At 40.8% G+C, this 24,979-nt stretch overlaps 1 protein-coding gene across 1 annotated transcript in view; it reads right to left on the bottom strand.

Moving 5' to 3' along the window:
• Positions 1-2,435: 2,435 nt before the first annotated feature.
• TACR3 (tachykinin receptor 3) overlaps positions 2,436-24,979 on the bottom strand; it is a 1,209,419-nt gene continuing 1,186,875 nt past the window's right edge. Inside the window, exon 5 of the mRNA XM_085641420.1 lies at positions 2,436-3,732. Within this exon, the coding sequence (XP_085497546.1) occupies positions 3,417-3,732 (316 nt within the window). The 3' untranslated portion in view covers positions 2,436-3,416. The remainder of the gene's footprint in view (positions 3,733-24,979) is intronic.

The raw sequence follows: 24,979 nt of genomic DNA, 5'->3' as shown, positions 1-24,979 counted from the left end.
AGATTATGTCATTATGCCACATCGCATAATTGAGATTTTGTTTGGTGACCAACTGTATTGCGGTAGTACAGAAACAGCAAAACAAACTGACACAAGGGAGAGTTTTTGCGACACACATGGTTTTGTTTTTCTCTAATTAAAATGCAGCTTCACATTCAAAATAGGACACGAGGATGTACTTCATGTGATAGAATAGGAAAAAATGCTGGATTAGAATGAGTAATTTAGAATAACGTTTTGGCATTTTACATAATTTCCACAAAGGAAATTACGCAAATTATGCCCTTGCTTAGTTGACTTCTTTCGCCATTTTGCTGTTTATTATTTAGATATATAGTTACATGCATTGGAACGTGCAATACTTTCTACTTTATCTTTTTGGTATGGCTACAATAGGTTGGTTTGGGATTTTTTTCGTTACTCAGTATTGCATCATAATCTGTGAACACCGAAACCCCCAGATAACGCATACACACTTCCTATCACCATTGAGGAGTCATAGGTTTTACTATTATCACCCATGTGGTGAAACATTCAGATGAAGAGCCTGGAGGCTTTTTGGGAAAATCAGAAAATCATTATGCATTAATATCCACATAGTACCTGAGTCTTCTGCAGGACGTCCCCTTGTGACTCCATTTTGGAACTGATTGATCTCCTGTGCACTCTGGAACACTTGATGACACATTTAACATTGAAGTAAAGTCCACTGAAAAAAGATATTCTCCTCCTGTATTCAGACTCTCCCACGGTCTCACAGATTCAAGCTTCATCACAATTGGTTTCCTTTGCTAAATCGTTGGGTTGCTTAATAGAAGATCACCTGACACTGAAGCATTGCAAATTTATGAAATCTGTTTTTAATCATTGGCTCTGTTACAGACTCATAGGTCTTTCTGCACACATACCGAGACAATACCATACAAGCTGTCCTGCAGTCTGCCTTTCCTGGGCATCCCTGGCTTTAACAAAATCTACCTCCTTTTGTGTAGTAACTTGCCTCACCTATTCTTAGTGCAGCCCCGCTATCAGTCACGTCAGTTAGAAATGTGGGCATGATTCTTTATAAGGAACTGCCGATGTGCCCTCAAGTGGATCACAGTGCTTCCTGTTGTTTTATCACAGTTTAAATGTGGAGGAAATTTTCAAACTATCTCCTGAAAAGTCCTGCAAATACATAGTCTAAACATTATTATCTCCAGATTGAATTATGGCAACACACTATATATGGGCATATGTTCTAGATTCATGACCCAACTGCAAATAATGCAAAATGTGGCAGCAAGAGTCATACTCAATCCTCCACTATCATGCTTATATAACCTCTCTTCTTCAAGACCTACACTTCCCTGGCTGTCTATCAGGAACATAAGTATTTTTAAATCCATATATTGGACCCATAAAGTCTTTTGGGGGAGAGGCCAAAGTATTTTTTTTAGAAATCAATCTGCAAATTGGCACCTAATTAACCTTTGTGTCATCCATAGCTAACTTGCTAGGAGACACATGTATCCAACGTGCTCGCTGCTGAGGCTGTGCCTTCTGTTTACTTGCACCTAAAAGATGGAACAAGCTTCCCACTCAACTTGACAAGAAGTTAACTTTACTACATTCAATAACAATTTAAAATCTTGCTCGTTCATGGCATTCTTTGAGGTTGTGTCCTTTGTGTCTGTTTGTAATCCTTCTGGTCGCCAGTCAGGGCATCTTTCTTTGGGTAGCAGGTAAGACTTTAACATAACATAAGGTAACATAACATAAAGTGACGTAACATATGACGTAACATAACACAACACAGCATAACATAACCCTAAAAACTCACTTTGTCTTAACAGCTGAACTCCTTTCTCTCTGCATAGCTTAGGACTTATGTTTGTATGGATCCATTGACATCTTACTAGTTCCGTATTGAATTAACATTTCCTGTTATGATGTAATTTGTTTGCTTTGCTTCTTGAAGCTACAATGCCCCCTGGTCATGTTCGCAAGATGTATTGAAGGCATGGTCCTGTTATATACAAAGTACTACATGGACCGCAATTTTTAATACATAACTTCACTTAGGCATTTGATGAGCTGCTTTACATGCTCGTTTCTCTGAGTTTTGAACTTGAAATCTCAATAGTAGAGAATATCCTAGAAAGAATTATTGTGGCATTCTTCATCATTGAGTGAATCAATCAGTAGATTTTAATCAATCAGTCGATGGGATAGAGCTACTTGTCTCCCGTGACACTATCTAGGTGCTGTCCAGACCCAAGTCCATACCCGCAACACCCAGCGTATCCAAGTGGGCTCAACCTCTAGAAAGATGGAGCCCTTCTAAGGGAGATTTCCTTATTGGGATCTGCGTTTACAGATGTCGATAAGGAAATCTCAAGTAGAGCTCCCTCTTTCTAGAGATTGAGCCCACCAGGGCACACTAGGTCTTCCGGGTGTGGACTCGATGATGAAGCATGCCACAAGAGGAATCTCCAGTAGGTGAGAGTCCTTTTAAAAACGTCTAAGGATTTTCAAGGTAGGAAAAGTGTCATCGTGGCACCACTCCCCCTTGTTTAGTTCAGTTTATATATTTAAAAGTTGAGTGCTTCCATTCTTTGTACGTCTTACTCCCCTTTCTTTTGTTGGTCAATATAGCCTAGAATTACATCAAATGTACATCCCTATACATTGAAATTTACATTGTGAGTTATATTTCCCATACGTCCCTTACTTTCCATGTTAATCCAATCATAGGGAATAATGCCATAGAGACAGCACTTCTCGCAAATTCCTGCATTTAGCCATAAATCACAAACATTGTAAACAGAACAAGTACAAGCATTAAAACACTGTCGTATGATTTCCTTGGATGTAATTATGACACAAGCTTTACATTGTTGTCTCGCGATGGTGAGTAGCAGCACACAGACCAATTATTTCAAAGTGCGGTAAACATTTTATTAAAGAGGGCTACTGGAACGACAGATCTTAAATGACCACCAAACACTGTAACAAAGTCTATCACCGTTCTGAACTGCACTATGAATATTCTGTCTTTATGTGCTTTACTTTGTCTTTGGAATGCACAAAATCAACAAGTAAGAGGTATGTACAAAGTGGTATATGTGTCACTCAAAAATCCATTTGTACACGCAAGCTGCTGCTCTGTCACAATCTGCTTGCTCACCAATGGCATATAAGAGATTTTTACAGAAAAGTAAATCACTAACATTAGCTAGAAAATAAAGGTAAATAACAGTTTTTTGCAACACCTACCTAGGTAGGGTCAGTTTAACCTGTGGAATAAACAACCAAGTGTAATTCAGTACTACAATACTTCGATTTTTTAACATTCCAAACATTTCTGATTTGTATTGACATTCTTCTTTTTTGTGTAAAATATTTATTTTCTATCAAAATTCTGAGAGAAAGGTTTAGGAATATTCATCCACAGACGTGTAAGGCGAGCTGATGAAACTCGAGGCCGTGGAAGCAGTTATAGGATTGCTGGGCGAGCAGCCATTGATGGTTGACGCCCCTGTAGCACTTTTCTTCTTATGGCTGGATTTTGGATTCTCTCCGTCATTTGTGTCAAAAACTACAGTCATGCTGGACTCCATTCTGGACACTGTGTACAAGCTGCTCTGTCTGGTGGGGTGAAACCTGGTGGACTTGAGCTCCAGCTCATCATAACTAGACACCTCGATAAATGGGCACCAGCGGAAAGCTCTCTTGAATCCGGCCCGGAATCTGAAAATACAGAAGTTCAACACAGTCAGGCCCTTTGCTCTCATATCAGCGATTAATTTAAAAATGAGAAGAACCTTTACAAAGTACAGAGAATCCTACATTTCTAAACTAGTACGTTGGGTTAGATATGTACCTCTTGACGTTTGATATGACAGCCAAGATGCTGCACCCAGAAGTAATAATGCATTTGCACTTTTAATGTGATATTTTGATACATTTCACCTTTCACATTGTTTTATTAAAATTCAGAAAATGTAATTCTGAAAAGATTCGGTCAAAATCTTGGTCTTTAATGGACAATTTCAACTGTATTCATTGCATATGCCCCAGAGATTTTTGTTGAAATGATCACGTAAACGTAAAAGAGTTCTAAATTATTGAAGGACAAATCAAAGTTACACTTACCTTTTCGAATTTTCACTGAATTAAGATATTTTATATTTAACTTTTATACCAACTAGATGGCGCAATAGATTTCTCATTAAACACACCCTTAGTATACACAAAAGCAATGTTTACTATGTTGAGGTGTCACTAAGGATAGAAGTGTTTTTTCTATGGATTTGATATCTTTTGGCTGGAGACTGTAGTGGTGAGCTCTCAATGGCATAGACAAAGATTAGGGAAAGATTATTTCTGGATTTTTGACGAGATTTAGAAAGAGTTGATGGGCGCTTCAAACTTAAAAATAAAAGAACTGCAATTTGGGAGAATTGTGATTCCAGGCAAAATTTCACACCATATCTAAATATCACTTGCTTGAAGACTCTACTTAGGGAAAGTGATGGTCATGGATTAAGGTGCCTGTCACACTTACCTTAGAGTTCCCAGGCAGTAATCGCACTTTCAATATTAACAATACCTAAAGTTTTGGTAAGAACGGGATCACAAGTTCGTCTCCTATAAACTGCCATAGAATGGCTCACAAAATCTGGAAATTGGTGTTACTGGACCAGGGCGGACTGAGAGTGCCAACCAGCCCTGGCAATTTAGTCGGACTAGCCTTTGGGGGGAGGGATGGTGCAGGTGGGAAACACTGCTGCTGCTTTTGTTATAGGGTGCCGATATTGCTGCACTGCTGCAAAACCGGCCCCCAGTAAAAAAAATGGCGTTCCAGAACTGGCCTCCACCCTTCCGGCCCACCAGGAAAATGCCTGGTGCCCACTATGGCAAGTTCGGCCCCGTACTGGACCAACTTCCAGATGCGAGCTCATAATTCAGAGCATTTTAGAGGACAATCCAGTAATGACCTGGAGGATGTGCCCTTGGCTAAAATGCACAAATACCACATCCAAGAATGCCAGGTATGACAAAAACACACCATTTGTTTTTGATACTAGCCCACTCATAAGAAGGGTTTACCTCTATTAGTTCATAAAATTTGCTTTATTAGAAAAAGGTCAAATACTGACTTTACTCGCTCAGATTTCTTTAAAAAAACAATGAGTTGAATAAAATGCTAAAACGTCATAGTATCTGCCTTTTTTGAGGAAGGCAAACGAAGTGAGATTAAACTCACTATATTCGACAGTACTCAAAGGAATATCCTTGTGCTAGTCACAGTGGTTTCTCTTTGTAGCTGGAATGCACATGTTTTTCTCTGCGCGCCAGAAGCCACATGATTGAAATTAGTAAACAAAATACACTTTCTCTACAAACACCCAAAAAAAGCGCTGGAGACAAAAGTTAACAAATTCAGGGGCAATGCGGCGATCAAAAATGATCGCCGCTTTTGCGGCCATTTTCGGCCGAAAAGTGGCGATAATTTTATCGCCTTATCAGCAAAGACACGCTATTGCGTGTTTTACTGATTTTGCTCCCGATTCCAGCACGCCTAACTTTGCATTGCTAATGAGATGCAAAGTAGGCGTGTCTGTGGAAACAACATGGGTAAATAACGCGAAGGTAGCTTTGCAGTATTTACAATGCGGGGAAGCGATTATTTTAATCGCACTAAGTATGCCTTAACGCAGGAATTTAACGTCTGTTAAATTCCTGACTAGAGCATACCGAACATGCGAGGTGGATTCATGTGATACGACCACAGGGTCATATCATCAAGCATATCGCCGTTTTACATGGAACATCGCTGGAAAACCAGCGATGTTCCATGGAAAAGGGTGCTATCGCTGGAATATACATCGACATGGCGCTAAACATTGTTCATACAACGCTAGCCTGGTGAAATATTCCAGCGATAGAAAAAAATGCGGTATACAAGGTCAGTAATAATTATCGCTGCCTGTTACAAATATGCCCCTATGACTTTGCCAGAAAATGTCGTCTAGGGATAAAAAGATATGTGAGACAAAGAGAGATAATCGATAATAGATTGGGAGACATAGGTAGGTAAACTCAGAGCCAAAGGGAAAAGAAGTGAAGAGGGGATGTTGAGTACGCAGGGAGAGGAAAAAAGAAACCAAGAGTAAGAAAACTTCATATCCCAATTAATGCACAATCTTCAACTTGCTCAGCCCCAGCACATAGTCCCCACTCATTCTTCCACCACGAAACAACAATTCTGTACCCCTGACCACCACCAGATGCTGCCTGCACCAATCAATAATATGACTCTAGCATGTATGCCCCATCCAAAATGCTACCTACCGATTCCAAACTGTCATCCCCTGTAACCCAACTACACCTACCCCCAGGAGCATAGTCTGCCCATCCCACAAAACCGTTGGCACAGGGTTACATAGCATCTAATCTTTCAGGAGCATACTGCCAACATTGCAAACGAAAACAGATAGATTTTTTTTCAAAATGTAAAGCCTATTATTTAGCATATTGGTAACTTCAAAGAACATCATGAAAATGTCATTAAAAAACGTGTGAAAGACTATGGGACATAGATCACCGAAAAGACAATGGGGGCAGATTTACAAGCCCCTTGAGACACTTTTGCTCCTCCGTTGCATCCCTTTTGTGAAGCAGCAGCGGCGTAAATAATGCGGCCAATTTACAACATGACACATCTAGGAAGATGTTGTAAAGCCCTGCGTCACATTATACCTGCGTCAGGTATAATGTATGCAGGGTTGGTGTTGCAATGCAGGAAAACCTTGTAAAAGTGATGCAGTGAAATCTACAAGATTTCACGACACCACTTCTAGGACGCCACTGCGTCAAAACCTTACGCCTGCTTCAAGCAGACGCAAGGAGTGACTCAGTACAATAAATATAGGACTCCAGCAATGCATGACTTTTGGGCCAACAGATGCGTCAGAAATTCATACGTATCTGTCAATCCTTGCATCATGGTGGATCGTATTGTAAATACGGTGCATCGATGGTGGAGCATGGGTGTTGCAGGGAAACTGATGCATCTGTACAGATGCGTCAGTTTCATGTAAATCTGTCCCAATGTGTTTACTTACCCAGGAATAAATCTCATCAGGTATGTAAGAGAACTTTGTGCTCTTTTTCCAGACAGCATCACCTAATTGGTGTAGTTAGAATACTGACACCACAAGCAGCTGCAAGGCCTAGATAGGATTTAGGAAGAATGTGTTACATTTCAAGGACTTGTCAGTAATTCTCTTCCCATTCAGACAGCTGAGTTTTGGCCAACATAGTTTCGATTCACAGATTCTTCAGAATCAGCAGGAGTACAAGGGGTAATCTGTGGGCTGTAGTTTGCCAAAGTAGTAGCATCTATTTTACACTACCAAGGCTGGCTTCTATTTAGGAGCATCAATAAGGCCAGTTGGGGGTCCAGTATGGGTTTGAGTATTCTACTAACACCCATAGGGGAACACAGAGCCTGTGGTAGAGCAGGTCCTTATGTGCTAGGTAGGCAAGATATGGATCAGATAGTGGACAGTGTTGGAAGGAGTCTCACAAACATTCCGCGACCCCAGCTGCACCATGGAGATTGCTTCCCAGAAGATCAAACCAGACCTGCAAGTGAGGCCATGCTGTTCAACATAGAGCAGACCCATGCAAATATGCTCCTGGCTCATGCCGAAGAAACACTCCTTACCCCAGTCATGGAACAGATCCATATGACTAGCGGCACCCACCCCAATTCTCCACAGAGCAACAAGAACATGTCACAAGAGAGATGGCACAACATATGTTTCAGAGCAAAGCTCAGGCAGAGGAGCTTCAGTACCACAAGTGGAGCTGCAGAAGAAGAGTACAGTGTCAATTTTCCTATCAAGTAACAAAGAGGAAGCAAAATCAGAAAGGTTACACAAAGGGGCTGAAGACAGTATAGTGTTAAGTGTAAGTAGTTGTAGACCCTATCAAGTGCTCCACCAACCCACTGGAATAGCAGGTTCCATTGCATTGAGGAATGGTCATTATATTTAGAGACACCCCACCATCCTAGTGGGGATGACTGTGCCTACTGCTGCTTAGACAGATGCACTGTAGAAGCCACTGAATGCCAAGTGAATTCTATGGTGTTATTTTGGTCAACTCTGCATTTTTGTTTTTCCAAAAACTAAACTTCCAAATTAGGGGGTTGTTTAATCTCCCTGAATATAGGGCATTTTCTTTGCTGCTTGCCAAGGCCATTGTTTTTTTTTCTTGAACAGGTGCGCAATGCCTGACATGGCAGACCTAACCATGAAAAATCAATGCAAGTAGTCCACCGGAAATAAGGAGGAACTACAGCCTCATTTAACCCTGTGGTCCCTTGGCTGAAAGGCTGCAGGGTCGAATGTTTCTGACAGTGGAGCCGGTTGAGGCTTTGCCAATATAAACCTGGCAGTTCCTCAATCCTCAAAGAGGCTATGGGGCCACAAGTTTGGAGGGGGAGCTCTGACAATTTATGGCAGAATTCATACTCCATTGAACTTTGAATTATCTCCTTAGGACAGGTGGCTCCAGCCTTTTCTATAATATGAGCTGCTTGGGATCAATTAAAATAGTCCCACATTACTAATGGCTTTACATTTGTTTCAGCAGTGACCACATCAAATGCAATGACAATAGTGGCCACACCTTGCGAGTGACAAAATATCGCCATGGTAATATATATATTATTCAGAACTTTAACTAATAAAGGTGTCTCAAACCTTTTCTATAATAAGAGCTTCTTCTGATCAGTGAAAAAAGTCCTGAACTAATGATGGCTTCGACTATTGTTGCCCTAGTGATCACATCAAATACATCCACAATAGTGACCACGCCTTGTAGGATTACTAGTACTACTGACCACTCCTAATGTGCACACCTTGGAGGATTACTAGTAGCGACCACCCAGATTTATGTCACAATACTGAGTTTTGTGCCAAAAAAAACATAGCCCAATATTACATTACAATATCATGAAAATACACATGCAGAGGTAAGTAAAGATTTACTATTCTTAACTCCACATCTAAATACTTTGAAGATACATATATCTTCAAGACAAGAAGAGACGGCATTAAGAATGTCAATAAAAATAAACTTCCCTAAAAATACTTATCTTTATGATGTTGTGGTAGTTAACATTCTGAATACATGTTTGTTTTTTGCTGGACAATAATTAAAAAATGATCTTGTAGTAGGGTACCAATCACCCAAAGCATAAGGCAGGGTTTAGTGAATGTAATGTCAGGAAACCTTTATCAATATAAAATGGCTCCACATGACTATGAAATGCCAGACATAGTACAAATTGCCCACTGGTAAACACAAAACACTGAAAGCAATGCATCTCTCCAACTCGGTCTGAACTGTTATTCAAAGACGAGCTTTAAATATGTTTTGTATTTTAAGATTATCCAAAATGAAGCAGCTAGGCTAGTCCTCAACCTCCCACCCTGAGCCGACCTCACACCACAACTCAGGGAACTGCACTGGTTCAGGATACTCAAGCACACACACTTTAAACTTCTCACCCACACCTAAAAAGCTCTCCACAACACTGGCCCTGCTTACTTGAACATCTGCTTTCACTTCCACCAAACCTTCCAGACAGCTCCTCTCTGCAGGTCTCTCACGCATTCACAATAGCAGTTTTCTCGTACCTAACCCTTACAGCTTGGAATAACCCCCAGAAACACATCACAGCCTCCTCCTCTCTTTTTGACTTTTATGTGTAGCTGAGCACCCAGAGACCCTCACAGGCGATTATTACGCTATGAAAATATATTTAACATACCATAACATAAGGTAACATTACATAACATAATCCTAGCACTTCTTTTCTGGCCCGGTTATCACAGGTACTGTATGATTGATAGAGAGGAGATTACAAAGTGACCAATCTCCATGTAACTTTGCTAGACTGGAGACAGGTGGTAATGCTGCACGTACTGCAGTCTGTCACTGTGTGTGTCTGTGTGTAAGCATGTGGCCCGGACACTTGTTTGGCTGCTGGTTACTGTTAAACAATGAAAGAGTATGGGAAAAGAACTACAAAAAATTACATAAAGGGGAGTGAAGCCAGTACAAAGAAATCAATCAAATTTGTAAAAAGAGCCCTCACTCACCAACCTGGTTGGTGACATGCTTCATCATTGGGCTCCAACCAGGAAGGTCTAATACCTCCCCGATGTGCTACTACACCTGTTTACAGCAGAGCTGATGATTGAATGTGACGTGTAAGTGCAAAAAAATGTGCAAAGTGAGATAAAAAATGTCAGGGTTTTAAACCAAAATTCTTTATTGTGGTAAACCCGGCATTAATTAAAAAAGGGGTTATAATAACTAATTGCCAGATCTGGTTAGTTATTCCTTATAGTGAAAAAATAATGAGAAATGGTCAACATGTTTCTGCCTTTATAGCGTGTTCACTAGGCATTCATCAGGACCCCACTGCCCCGGTGGTATGCACACGCTAAGGTGCACCCAACCATTGGCAGTAATACTTAGAAAACTCACGGTTTTATGTTACCGGAGATGTGTAGCTCTGCCATCTTCAGTAGAGACTCTGAATTACATACTGTACTGTGCTGCACTTCGGGGAGCTACTTCCATGGTACTGGTGAGCTACCAGTAGCTCCCAATCTACTTATTGGAGACCCCTGCCAAGGTCTCCTGTAAATGCTAATGCTGGGCTGACATCACATTGAAACAATGAAGTTGGTGAGTTGAATGCTTCCAAAAGTTTCAGTCACTGGCAGCCACTTAGGCCTACCTTAAAGTCCATCATTTTGTGCTCACTGCACCCCTCCAGATTAGAATCAACCATATGCAAATCAGTGTTAGTCCTGCTTCAGCTAGAACAGTCCAGCTCAGACTGTGAGGCCATTACCTCTCTGAATGTTAGAAATATTAAAACATTCCACCCATCACTTTTTGGGATTTCAGTTTTCTAAAGGGGAAATCCTCAGTGCAAGAGGTATATCTACAATGAGGCCAATGCTCACTGTGCATTTGGACTCAAGCTGCACCTCGATGATGAGGCCGAGATGAGCCAAAACTGGCCTGCATTGCTTGTATTCCTGCCTGGAGGGCACTGGGCCAGCTGGTTTAGGCTGAAATGTTCCTATTGGAGTAGGACCAACACCGATGTGTATATGACTGGTCTTTGTCTAGAGAGGTATGATGGTAAAAACAAATGGTGAGTGTTTGTTATCACTACAGTGATTGAGTCTAATATGCAGATATTGCAAAGTCATAAGTGACACAAGTTGGCTGCCTCTAGGGTAGAGTCAAGTCTAGGCAAGTGGTCATTGCAAACGTTCATTTGACCAAGATTTGACTGATATTTGCAAAGCGCAACAAAGGCCCATGGGCGTATAGGTACTGTATTCATGTTAAGCCGCAGTATGAATCGTTCAAAGACTTCTAATTGTGCTGTGTCAACCTAGAGGGTGAACAACCAGATTTTTAGGTCCTTTCTAAAAGGGAAGTGTAATTCATGGATGTGAGGTGGTGGGGAAGAGTATTCCAGAGCCTAGCAGCTGTAACTGAGAAGTCTCTGCCTTTCCATATCTTCTTCTGGACTCTCGGGACAGTTACCCAGTTTTGGTGTGCTGAGTGAAGTTTTCTCACAGGGATGTACCATTGGAACATGACATTCATATCAGCTGGGCTTAAACTGGATACTCTTCTCTACCAGAAGCAAGTACAGTTCTCGTAAACCTTTCAACACCGAATGGCACTTAGGAATATCCAATGTAAGCCTTGCCATTGCAATCTGCACAAGTTACAGTTTTGCTAGGGTTGACTTGTTGATATGAAGGTAAAGCGCATTACAGTAGTCTATCTTTGAGAAGAACAAGGCAATAGCGATGTGCTAACGAGCTGGAAGGGGCATAAACTCAAATATCTTCCTCAACATTCTGAGTGTCCAAAAGCAGGTTGACACTGTGTAAGTGACAGCTCGCTATCCAGAAGGACAGCTAGATTTTCAGCAGTGCCAACTGGTGTGGCTAGGCTGCCTAGCGTGCCTGGCCACCAGATGCTACTCCAAATCGAAGATTGACTTCCAAAGAGCAATACCTCCCTCTTATTTCCAAGTAGTTCTTGGACATCCAAGTTCCTACGGCCTTCATGCAGAGGAAATTATTTGCAGTGTCCTTAGTGTCTTTAAAGATGGACACAATTGTCTGTGAGTCACTGGCATAGGACACAGCTCTGAATTTAACTGATTCAACAAGTACAGGGTTCTGTCTTTGATTCCTGCAGGCGCTCCATCATCAGCATCAGAGAGATGGTATCTAAGCCAAGGCCAAAGAAGATCCAACAGGATCAAGTCTGTGGCTTTCCCTGAATCAACTATGCAGCTGATGCTGTCTGTCGCAGCTATTAGAGCATTCAAATGTATACCTAAACTTGCAACCTTGTGTGTATTTAAAAAACATACACAGTGCCTTTCCCTCTAACCCCTTTAAATTAGGGTTAGGCCATTTCACTTTTTGCGAAAACTCTCCATTTCTAACCCCATGTATCAGGAATAAAGAAATCAAAGATACTTTAGAAAATGTATCCTTTTGGTCTTTCTCGCTTTTGATGAAAACAAAATGCCATGAGAGGCTTTCCGGTCTGTCAAAGTATGAACATTTGGTACATTATCGTACACATACTATGCAACATGGGTAATCCAAAAGTGAGTTAAAGCGTGCAGGAGTGTGTATGGGTGCAGATAAAATGTTTTCCATGTCAATAAAAAGATAGTAGAAAAGACAACCTCTGAATTTCCATAATGTGGACAATCAGTAGTTTAGGGTTTAGTTACACAAGCAGGCATCGGGAATGTTCTAAAAAATGTTGTCTACTGAATGCCTGTCATGTTTATAAAACAGATCTGGGCTTTCAATTTTAAGCATGATTAAACATAAGATTTCTTAGGCTGATATTTTTGACCAACAACTTCATGCAGACTCCGCTGTCTGTTCGCTTCAATTGGTAACACCCTGGACGCACACTTATGTCTGCTGTTCAATTGCTACCACAGGTCCTGAAATAAAAGAAAACTACTGTTCGTGGAAGACCTTTTCTTTTTCTGTCATGTCTAAATGCAATTCCCTCCCTCTTTCTATTCTATTTTAATCTAATCTTTTAAATGAAAGCCTTAAAACCCTAGCATTTTGCTGATTAATTTGATGCTTGGTTGTTGTGTTAGTATGGTAAATCGTGTCTGTTTCTATAGTTACAGTATGCCTTTGGGAGTATGCTATTCTTCTATAATCCAATATACAATACAATAACAATCAAGTGCATGTGGGTTGTGAGCTGCTATGTTCTGAGAACCCAAGGTATACAGTCCCAATCCAAATATTCCCCACCCACAATGCTATAAATGGTAAGACAGGATCAACAAATGGACTCCAGTTAGTTGCAAACGAAGCCCAAAGTGTGTGCTTGTCATAGGTGCTGGAAGCAGGAGTGTGGGGCTGCTGCAGCACCCCCAGAATAACCGTGCTGGAGTTTGAAGATGAATGAGCAATAACGATGACCTAAAAAGGTATTAAAATATATTTGTGACAGTGTTCCTTAATGCAACACTAGCACCATACTATACCCGTACCATTGTCCTACTAAATGGGTGTGGAACTCTTGTGACGCATCTTCTTTGGGTGATGCCCAGATTTTCGAACTCCTATGACTTCAACAATGTGATAGTGTTCCAGCACCACTGGTGCTCTCTATCCACCTACCTTACTACATCAAATGTCTACTTCAGAACAGATATGCTGCCCGCTTCTTTATTCAAGGTGAAAGTGGAGTATCTTTGGATAGTTCACCTGTGACGACTAGAAGTCTAGCTACCTCCCTTAAAATACATTGACTTTTTAAAACATTTTTTACACATACCTAGTGAATTACAAGTTTGGATACTGCCACCATATGACATGGCCTCATTAGACATTACTCTCCTGGGGGGCGTGGCTACGGCGCCAGACAAAATGGCCGCCTAGCTAATACGCTCCGCTTCATCAGGACATGTTCGGCGCTTGCTGGTGCGCTTCCTGCCCTCCATAGTCATGAAATCTGCCCGTATCACGCGCCGGAAGATGTGGGGATTCCGGTGAGGCAATTTTTGCAGTACAGCGCGCTGCGCTTCATTCCGTTTTCTGGACCGCAGCTTTCTCCTCACGGCGCCCGCCATTTTAGGTGCGCATGCCCTCTCACGATACAAGATTCCCCGGCATCAACGGTAATGCGCTCTGTATTCCTGCCTAATTATCAGCCTCACTCTTCTATGCTGCCTATTTCCTTATGCTTATGCCAGTGGTTGTGCAGCGAAGCTGGACTATAATACCTATTGATATGAGGCATGTGGATTTCAGTGTTATCTGTGCCTTTTGTTCTTCATTGCCTGACCTGCTGCTGCTCTATTCTTTAATGATACCTGCCTGCATTTCAGCCTGGATTGTGTAGTGGTTCCAGTGAGGCTACTTTTGGATGTATCTGTTTTGCACCTCGATGCCAATCTCTTTCTCCTCATGACGTCCGCCCTTTTGGATGTGCGTCCTGTTGCGGATGTATCACATGAATAGTGCAATTCACTGTTTTGCCAGCATTACACTTCTAGTCTGCCCAATTAACTATGTCCACCGTTGTTGCCAACTGAGAATACCAGTGGTTTCATGCAGCGTGACATCTGTCTGTACTTACCTTCCTCAACGTGACACCTTGTCATTGTTTTGTGATTGGTGCACTTTCTAACTTGCCTGTACTTTTGCTTTTCCAAAGGGATACAGGGTTATAACCTATTTGGAACTGTTTTTTTTTCAATTGGATAACTGCATTACTGCCTTTTATTGTACAGTCAACACCTGGTTATTCTACATCCCCTTCTCGCAACTGGATGGTTCCTCATATCCCTTTGTGACTCTTCTTCTCAGTACTCTGTCAGTCATATGGACTGTTAATTTTCCTCTGTGACTGTCTGATTCTACTGTCTCCAGCACGTCGTACATCTCTCTTTTACGAACTGAACTCTGACATTTATGGAAAGGTTGCGTAAGCCGAAATTTGTTTTTGTTCCCTCAAACATATTCCTCTGGCTCCGCCTCCCTCTTCCCCAGCATCAGACTCTTCTTCTAATATCGATCAAATGGCTGGCGTAACTTCTAACCACACCTCCTTGACGCAATCTACTTCAAACAAGCCCTCTCCACCCACTTCCTCAACTAAACGTCTGAAACATGATCCTCCATCTCCTGACAAAACACCATCTCCCATCTCTATGGAGTTGCTATTAGAGGAGATACGCGCTTTGCGCCCTATTGTGGAGGAAACTAACAACAAACTGCAACTCCTCGAGGATAAATGGTCTACAATGGATGACAGAGTAAGTTCGTTGGAGCAGCAGGCCTCGGAGTCACAGGTCAATTCCAAGCGAATTTCCTCTTAGGAAAAATCGGTTCTCAGCCTCCAACAACATACTGAGGACTTGGAAAACAGACACAGGAGGAATAATCTACATATTTATGGCTTGCCGGAGTCAATGGAGGGTGATGACCCTGTGTCGTTCTTCTCCTCTTTTCTTCCGAAACTTCTGGATATGCCGTCTACTACTTCTCTCAGCATCAAAAGAGCTCACAGGCTTCGTCCTCGCTTATCTTCTCCAACTACTCCAGTTAAACCTCGAGGCGTCATCATTCTCTTTTTGAAGTTTACGGATCTTCTTTCAGTTCTTGCTGCAGCTAGATCTAAGCGCCAAATTTCCTGGTTGGGTCAGAATGTGTTCCTGTCTCAAGATGTCTCCAATGCAACTGCGTCTAGAAGAAAAGAGTTCCTAAATCTTCGTGCTCCTCTTCGAACTCTTGGTGCCAGGTTTGGTCTATTTCACCCATGTATTTTCAAAGTGACATATCAAAACCAAACATGGTCTTTCCAAGATCCTGCGTAACTTAAGAACTTTATCCATATTCATACTACCAGTGGCATGGATACGTCTAGTTCTTCTAATGGTTGATTATTTAACTTTTCTTTTTTCCTTACAGGTCACTTGTTGATGCTTCTACATTTTTTCTTTTTACCTGTTATGTAGCAATTTTAACTTTTGATGTTTCTTATATAAATTTTACAATGTTCTTTTTATTGTTTACTTCTCTTTGTAATTGTTCATCTCGGCAGCACAAGTTCTTCAGATTTTATCATATTTACTGATACATGTTATATAATTGTACTTTTTATTTTTCCTATGTCTTAGCCTTATGTTAACTGTTTCTTTTGTTTATTCATACAGCTTTGTTTGCGTTCTTTCAACCCATATGGCTCCCCTTCTCTTTCCTTCCCGTCCTGATGCAGTCCGGCTTCCCAATCCCTGGTGGTTCGTCTTGTCGTGTGTCACCACCGCCCCATTGTACTTTTTTTATCCCCCTCAGGTATGTTGTTCTCAGTCATCCTTTTGGATATGTACTGTCTCTTCTTGTGTTTCTCCTCTCTTCCCTTTCTCCTCCCTTCCTTCTGTCTCCCCTCTTCCTAAAGGCTCTATTCCTCCTTCTTCTTCCTACATTTGTTTTCTTCTTTTCTATATATAAAGTTTTCATCTATTACTCTTCATACTTCTTCATTTTCCCTTACCTATTCCCCCTTTTTTGTCACCCTTTTCTTCACTGCTTATTCGCACTTTCCTTCATCTCTTTTTTATTGTAGTGTTTGTTTCCTTTGAATTTGTATTGCCTCCGCATTCAGAGTTATCTTCTGGAATGTAAAGGGTTTTGTTAATCCCATTAAACGGCAGAGAATCCTTTCCCACCTTGCTTCGTATAACCCAGATATTGTTGTTTTACAAGAGACTCATCTTACGGAAATTGAATCACTTAAGTTAAAAAGAAGCTGGGTGGGTATGGTTGTATTCTCGCCATCATCTACTAATAAAAAAAATGGTGTTGTCATTTTATGTCAGAAGAAATTAAAATGTAAAGCCATATCGCAAGAAAATGATAATGATGGTAGATGGACATTAGCCAATTTATTATTTAATTCTGTTCCTCTATCTGTTTTTAATGTTTATGGTCCTACACAACCTGACTGTTCCTTTTGGCCTTTGATTACGCAAAAATGTATTCAATTTCGAGATGATTTGTTTATCCTGGGTTGTGATTGCAACCAGATTGTAGATCCATTTCTTGATCGCAAATCCTCAGTACGTTTTATTCCCCACAAGACCCACAAGAAATTTCTTGATACTATTTTTCAAACACATTTTATTGATTCTTGGAGACTTTCTCATCCTGATACTCTTGATTATTCCTTTTTCTCTCCTCCTCACGCATCTCTCTCTCGTCTAGACTCTGTTTTTCTCTCTCAATCTTTATCTCAAAATCTATTATCCTCTTCTATTGAGCACCATAGTTATCTCGGACCATGCCCCTGTTGTGACGGATCTTGATTTACTCCCTCCGCATCCAAAATCCTCCTGATGGCGTTTTAATAATTCTCTTCTTACTGATCCTCTTTTCTCCTCCTTTCGCTCCTTTACTAATGAATTCTTTGTACTTAATTGTGACCCCAGCGCCTCTCCTCACATTATTTGGGATTCCTTTAAAGCAACGGCAAGAGGTTTCATTTTAGATTTTGTTTCTAAGAAAAAGAAACGCTTTCTTCAGAAAAGGAAGACTACTTTGGCTCATATTAAGCTCTTGGAGCATGAATTCTATACTTCCTTAAATAAATCTATCTCACCAGAACTCATACGAGCTAAGATTGAATTTAATAAAGTTACTACTGACAACGCGTCCTCAATACTCCTTCGCTGTAGTACTCGCTATTATGGCGGTCGCAATAAATCAGGAAAGCTTCTTGCTAATTATTTCAAAACACGTAAGGAGCATACTCTTATAGATTCTATTTACTCTTCTGATAATTCCCTGCTACATAAAGATCAGGAAATACTTGATGAGTTTGAGCTTTTTTATCAAAAGCTTTATACACCGGATTCTCCTCCTTCCTCCTCTCTCATTCAGTCTTATCTTGATAAACTTCCTACTCCTTCTACTTTGCATCTTAATTTTCTTGGCCTCGAAAATGATCTCTCCCTTACTGAACTTTCCAAAGCTTTCAATACTCTTACCAAAGGGAAAACTCCCGGTGTAGACGGTTTTTCAGTTGAATTTTACATGCATTTTTCTGATTTGTTACTCCCTAAGCTTTTAACGCTTTTCTACTTGTTTTATTCGTCTGGTAAGACAGAAGGTACTTTTCAGGAGGCCACTATTTGCATCATTCCTAAGGAAGGCCGTGATCCTCAATTTTTTTAAAAATATCATCTGATCTCTTTAGTTAATGTTGATTATAAAATATTTGCTTTACGTTTGGACCCTCTTATGCCCCATCTTATTGGTAAAGAACAATGTGGTTTTGTTAAGGGTAGACTTACTTCGGAGAACTCTCGTCTCTTTCTTAATGTTCTAAATAAGGCCTCCTCCCTTTCTATTCCTTTGGCAGCTATCTCTGTTGATGCGGAGAAAGCTTTTGATAGGGTTGATTGGTCTTTTTTGTTCGCATCATTGCGTTGGCATGGTTTTGGTCTTAATTTCATCTCCCTTATCTCCCTCCTGTATTCTGCCCCTAAAGCTTCGGTCCTAGTTATTGGTCTCGTCTCATCCTATTTTCCTCTCCATCGTGGTGTTCATCAAGGTTGTCCTCTATCTCCACTTCTCTTTGTTTTAGCCCTTGAACCCTTTTTGACTTCTATTCGTAACAATGACTCAATCTCCGGCTTTCCTTATGGTGAACATCAACTAAAACTTTCTGCATATGCAGACAATATTCTTTTATTTATTTCTGCTCCTGAAACATCTATCTCTCCTTTATTACTTGAATTCACCTCCTTTTTGCAGGTCTCCGGGTACAAAATTCTGTTTGCCTCTTCAATTAAACTAAATATGTCTGCGGCCCTTTCTCGAATTGAGAAGCTACTCTCCGCTTGGAATCCTCTCTTTCTTTTTTGGTGGGGGCGCTTAGATTCAATCAAGATGATGATCGCCCCAATTCTAATTTATATTTTCTCTATGCTTTCCGTCCACATTCCTGCTATTTATTTTAAACGCATAGATTCGTGCCTTTCTAGATTTCTTTGGAAAAACAAAAAGTCCAGAATTGCTCTATCTTCTCTTTGGAAACCAAAATCCAATGGTGGAGTTAATTTCCTGACTTTCGTCTTTATCATAAATCCTTCTCACTACGACAAGCCTCAAGTTGGCTTACATCGGACTCCTCTTCCTTTACTCCCCTTTGGCTCGCTATTGAATTTTTTTTATTATTACCTTTTTCCTTCAATGAAGTCATACGTTTCTCTACCAAAACTTCTTCTACTTCTCTCCCCTTATTTAGACACACTTGTTCCCTCTTGAAGCCTTTAGTCCATCCCACTGCTATTTCTCATGAATCTTTCTTAGACTCCCCTATTTGGCATAATTCGCTTATTCTCCTCAATAACAGACCCATTTTTTGGGTCGCTTGGAAATTAAAAGGTATTTCATGGGTTAAACAGCTATTTGATGGAATTTCACCTTGTACTTTTCCCCAATTCCAGTCCTTATTCCATTGCCCTCATTCCTTTTTGCAGAGGTTTACTAATCTTATGGCGATTATTCTTGACATTTATTATTCTCTCCCTTCCTCTTCTTCATCTCCACCTCCCTTCCAGAATCCTCTCCTCATAATACTTCTTACTCTTCCTAAGGCCTCTTTTATCTACAAATTTTTCTCAGCTCCCAATCCAGCTTGCGTTAAATCTAAGCTCGAACTTTCTTGGGAGTCGGACCTGGGATGTGATTGCTCTGTCGCTTTTTGGGATAAACTTTGGTCCAGATCCTTAAAAATTTCTCGCTCTGCTTTCCTTACCCAATCCCTGTTCTTTCTCTATCACAGACTTTATCTTTCCCCTGTTCCCTTATCTCGTTTTTCTGCTTCTTCTGATTCTAACTGTTGGACTTGTGGTTTCCCTAATGCGGACCTTGTTCACCTCTTCTTCCTCTGTCCTGCAGTTTCAGACTTCTGGAAGAAAGTTTGGTCATATATCTCCCGTCTGTTTGAGATCTCCATTCCTTATTCTATCCCTATCCTCTTTGCTGGTAACCTCTCTGTTTCTTTAGATCTTTCTCCACACTGCTATGTTTTTTTTGATCTCATGCTTGCCCTTGCTTTTCAACACATCTCCTTCAATTGGAAAACTCTTACAAATCTTTCTATACAACATTGGTGGAATATCCTTTGTCATTTTCATAGACTTGACGTTGCTTTTGCCTCCTCTTGCACTCCAACCATTAATAGGGATCTCTTCTGGTTGCCCCTTACCACCTATTTAGACCAACTGGTGTTAAAACCTACCTCACATGTCACCTCTGAAAATTTCAAACTCCCTTGAATGCTTTCACCCCGTTTTTCTAAAATCTTCTCTATCTGGTTATTCTAATACATATTCTCAGTTCCTAGATAATCTATATTGCTATAGTTATATTGTTTTTTTAATATGCCTTTCTTTGCTTTATTTTCTTCTTTCTTTATTGCTCTGTTTATTTTTCATCTCCTTCCCCTCTCATCCTTACTCTGTTCCCTTCCTTCTCCTTTCCCTTCTTTTTGTATAAAATCCCGAAATTGCTTTTATTCTTTCCTTCCAGATATTGGCCAGGTTCTTTGTTATATCGCTATATTTAAATTTTCTTTGTTTTGCTGATATCTTTATGTATAAACACATTGTTTAATAAAGCTTTTCAAACTGAAAAAAAAGACATTACTCTCCTGATTAGACCTATGGATTATTTTCAATTGTGGTCAAAATTTAAAGGGGCTGATTCACAAAGAGCCTCTGCACTCATGGTGGAGGCCCCACAGTCGTGGGGGAGTCTCGGGGTGAAATCTCAACAATGAATAGTTTCATTGTGGAGTTTCCAAGACTTCCTCACAACTGCGGGCCATCACCATAAGTACAGAGGTCCTTTGTAAATCAGGTCCAATCATTTTAACCCACCAGACTGAATTTAGAAAACTGTTTGTAGGAGAACTTTTTGAAAAATCACTGGCTGAACACTGTGTTCAAATTTTCACTCATTCTTCTCCTGTGAATTGAGCCATCAGTACTACATACTAAAATTTGTGTACAGTGCAATGAGGATACAATAATTGACATAATGATCGAGTTGACTCCTGATTGCTTGATTAGTATATCTTAACAGCAGATTAATTTATAAACAAGGAAAGGAAAACTTGGCCTCTATTAAATAGTAGATATTTTATCTCTACCAAATAAATTAATTAATTGAATTTAACAGTGCAAATGATTCCTTGAGAACCACTGTTTCTCTTACTGATGGTGCAGGAGGCCTTGACCCCACAGAGAATGTTGTGTCAATGCATATTGAGTTGCATTATTGTTTAGCCTGGATAGTGGAGGAATATCATCCCTATTTGTAGTGATTGCCAAGGGCTCTATTGGGTATTCGGTGAAAATTTGACATGAAAACAAATGTGAGGTTGTTCTGCCAGGTAACCTCTTGGATTCCGCACCTCAGATTCTTTGACTGGCACAAGTAGTACTCATCCAGGCCCTGACACTCCACCCTCTAGCCCGGGTACAAGGGCCATTCAAGATACAGCCCCAATTCAAGAGGCACTACTGACACCCATAGGACCAGCTGAAAGGTCAGATGATTGTAGAGACAAGGATAATAGTAGACAAGGTCAACGTGGTGCATTATTCTGGTATTCTGGAATGTCGCAGGCATACAGACAAAGGTTGTAAATCCTCTATGGCAGGACTTTGTACGGCTATGTAATATGCTCTGCTTCCAAGAAACTTGGGTGGTGGATACTATCTATATCAACGGTTATAAGACCTTCCACACTGCTGCGGGGCCATCTGCACATGGGAGATCTAAGGGGGGCTATGTAAGGATGTATCAAACTATGCAAACGCTATCAAGATAACCTTAACAATATCTGAAACCTATTATCAATTTGCCACTAGTCAGATCGATAAATATCACTACATTGCATTGATAAATTTCTACAATAATGTTCCGTCTGATCAAATAGTTAGGGGTCTTGAAAAGACTAATTAATGACCTCAATGAATTACATAATTAAAATGTAAAAGATGTGTTCGTCATTTGGGATGGGGATTTTAATACTGCACTATGCCTGTTTATTAGAGGGGAAACGTGTGGAATACTATTGGTTGCTGACAATACTTACCCAGACTTTCCACACTCAATCTATGGGGATTATTTGAATGAGATTTTGTTTTCATTTGACCTAGGTTTTGCTAAGGATCTATGTATTCCATCAGTACCCTTTAGTCAGACTTTCAATGGGAGAGGTATGATCTCGACTTTTGATTATATAATCATGCCAAATAGACATTCAACAAGACTCGTAGGTTTTAAAACACATAAGAACATCTTAAGTGATCACTTTCCATTGAATGTAACCTTTATTCTTCCTAGTAACGCATTAAACACCCAGGGCAAATCAGTACATCTGGTTCAGGATATAGCCCTGAATAAAATCAATGGTTATTCCCTACATTGGTCCAACTTGGAACCAGTTGATTCACAAAGAAAATCCTGGTCAACTGTCAAACATCATTTTTAGTCTGTCTCGAGGAAACAGCTCCCCATGCCGATATTTTAGAATCTTACGCACAGATTTTCGAGAAATAAAAAATGCTTTCATGGTGAAGAACAAAAAAGTATATAAGAAAAACCAAGGGTGGTTCGACGCTAGAGGTACAAAAGCTTATGCAAAACTGAAAGACACTATACATAAACCATCAAGAAACAGCCAATAAATAAAATTGTGTAGAGGGGAATATAAACAGGCCCTGAAAGCTGAACTGAGAGAAAATGCATGGTTAGCCCTACATGAAGCCACACTGACAAGAGATAACACAGCATTCTGGTGGGGCTGTAAATGCCCCATTCCTTACAACTCAAGATGTACCTACCATAGAGATTGTTATAGATGAGGGCCAATGGGTGGGACACCACTCAAATATCTACAAACACAATATGAGAAAGCCACGAACATCTCACACCTGTTGCAGGGAACAACCCCCCAAAGAACTACCCTATAGACCTTTGTTTCACCCTAGAAGAGGTCGACCGAGCAATCAAGGCTTGTAATAGAGGGAATGCACCCGGCCTGATGGTGTCCCTGTAGACCATTTTAAATCAAATCTATTTCTATGGGGCCCCCTTTTAACTCAGGTAATTGCAGCTTGCTGCTCTTCTGGTTTTATAAAGACATGGTCTGAATCAATATTAATGCGGATATTTAAGAAAGGTGACCGCCAGAACCCTGCATGTTACTGGTCAATAGCACTGTTAGATTCTTTGGTCAAGGTGGTGGGGCGTATAGTACTTCTTCATCTCCAAGATTAAATAAAAGATAATAGCATTCTATCTGAGCTATAATTTGGCTTTCGACAGGGTCTTGGCTCATTGGAACAAGGACTAATTTAAACATTATACTGGGCAAGTATACACTGACCAAGCAGAGCAGATTGTACTTGACGTTCGTAGATCTAATGGCAGCCTTTGATTGCATAGTACACAGCAAACTATGGAAGATACTAGTTGACATAGGGGTGGAAACTCCACTTGTACACTTCCTGAGAAAGCTTTACTGTGACGCGAAAGCAAGGGTTCGGTGTGTTAGGGAAGAATGCATGACATTGTTTAACATAGAGAGGGGGGTCAGGACTGCATCCTGGCACCTTTTCTATTCACACTTTATACCCATAGTTTGGGCCAAGCCTTGGTGGATTAGTGGCAGGACCTGCTGCAAATCAATAATCGCCCATACCAGCCCTTCTGTATGGGGACGATGAGGTGCTGATGGCCTGAACGCAATTGGGGCTTCAAAGGGCGCTGACAAATTACACCGAGTACATGAAAAATCTGGTTCTCAGAGTCAACACTTCAAAAACCTTTGTTATGAATTGCGGGAGAGGTAGCACTAAATGCAGGGATATTTACATAGGGAATAATAAGGTGGAATTCACCAAGACATTCCCCTATCTAGGTATTCTATTTGACCAGAAGGGGACATGGTCCCAGGCAGTTAAAGCTAGGAATCTATTATTCATGAAAGCCACGGCTGCTCTAGCTAATTTTGCAAGGAAATTGGGTAGAAGACTAGGGGTGGGCGGAATTTGCGGAATTAACCTTCGCAAATTATCGCGAGAATGTTTAAAATTATCGCAAACAAGCAGAAATATCGCAAAGATGCGGAAGTTTTTTTCCGGCATGTTCGCGAGATTTTCTGCATGGTTGCGGGTCGCCAACTTACCCATGTGGTTGCTTGCGGGCGCGGCCATCTTGTTTTGAGTTGTTCTCGCGGTGCATGATCGCGAGAAGAAAGACGTGATCGCGCGACGCATGACGTCACTGCGGGCGCGAACTGTCGCGAGACAGCGCAAATGGCTAAAAACAATACAACATCTCATGGAGAACGCGACCGGATCAAGAAAACTTGTCGGCGAACGCAGGGATTCAGGTAAGGCGATCGCGCGCGCGCGAGAATGTATCATTTTACAGCGCGAGCAAGAAACAAATTATCGCCAAGCTGCGGAAACCGGAATTTTTGACATTTTCGCGCTCTCCGCGGAACGCAAAAATGTCAAATTATCGCAATTTCCGCGAACGGAACGAAATTTTTGCCCAGGCCTATAGAAGACCCCTGTCGAGTTGTTGCATATATATATGGCAAAATGTGTTAACACTGCCAAATATGGTGCGGGTATATGGGGCTATTGTGATCATAACCCCATACAGCTGGATGAGAATGCCTTTCTAAGATTCTTGCCAGCTGTTCCAAGCTGCACCTCTACATATATATATGCCATTCAGAACTGGGGATACCATACATTTTGAACTTAATAAAAATCCAACCAGTCCTT

The sequence above is a fragment of the Triturus cristatus genome, chromosome 2_2 (assembly GCF_964204655.1).
Source record: "Triturus cristatus chromosome 2_2, aTriCri1.1, whole genome shotgun sequence".
NCBI classification, from domain to species: domain Eukaryota; kingdom Metazoa; phylum Chordata; class Amphibia; order Caudata; family Salamandridae; genus Triturus; species Triturus cristatus.
This window is presented reverse-complemented; position numbering and strand designations above follow the sequence as displayed.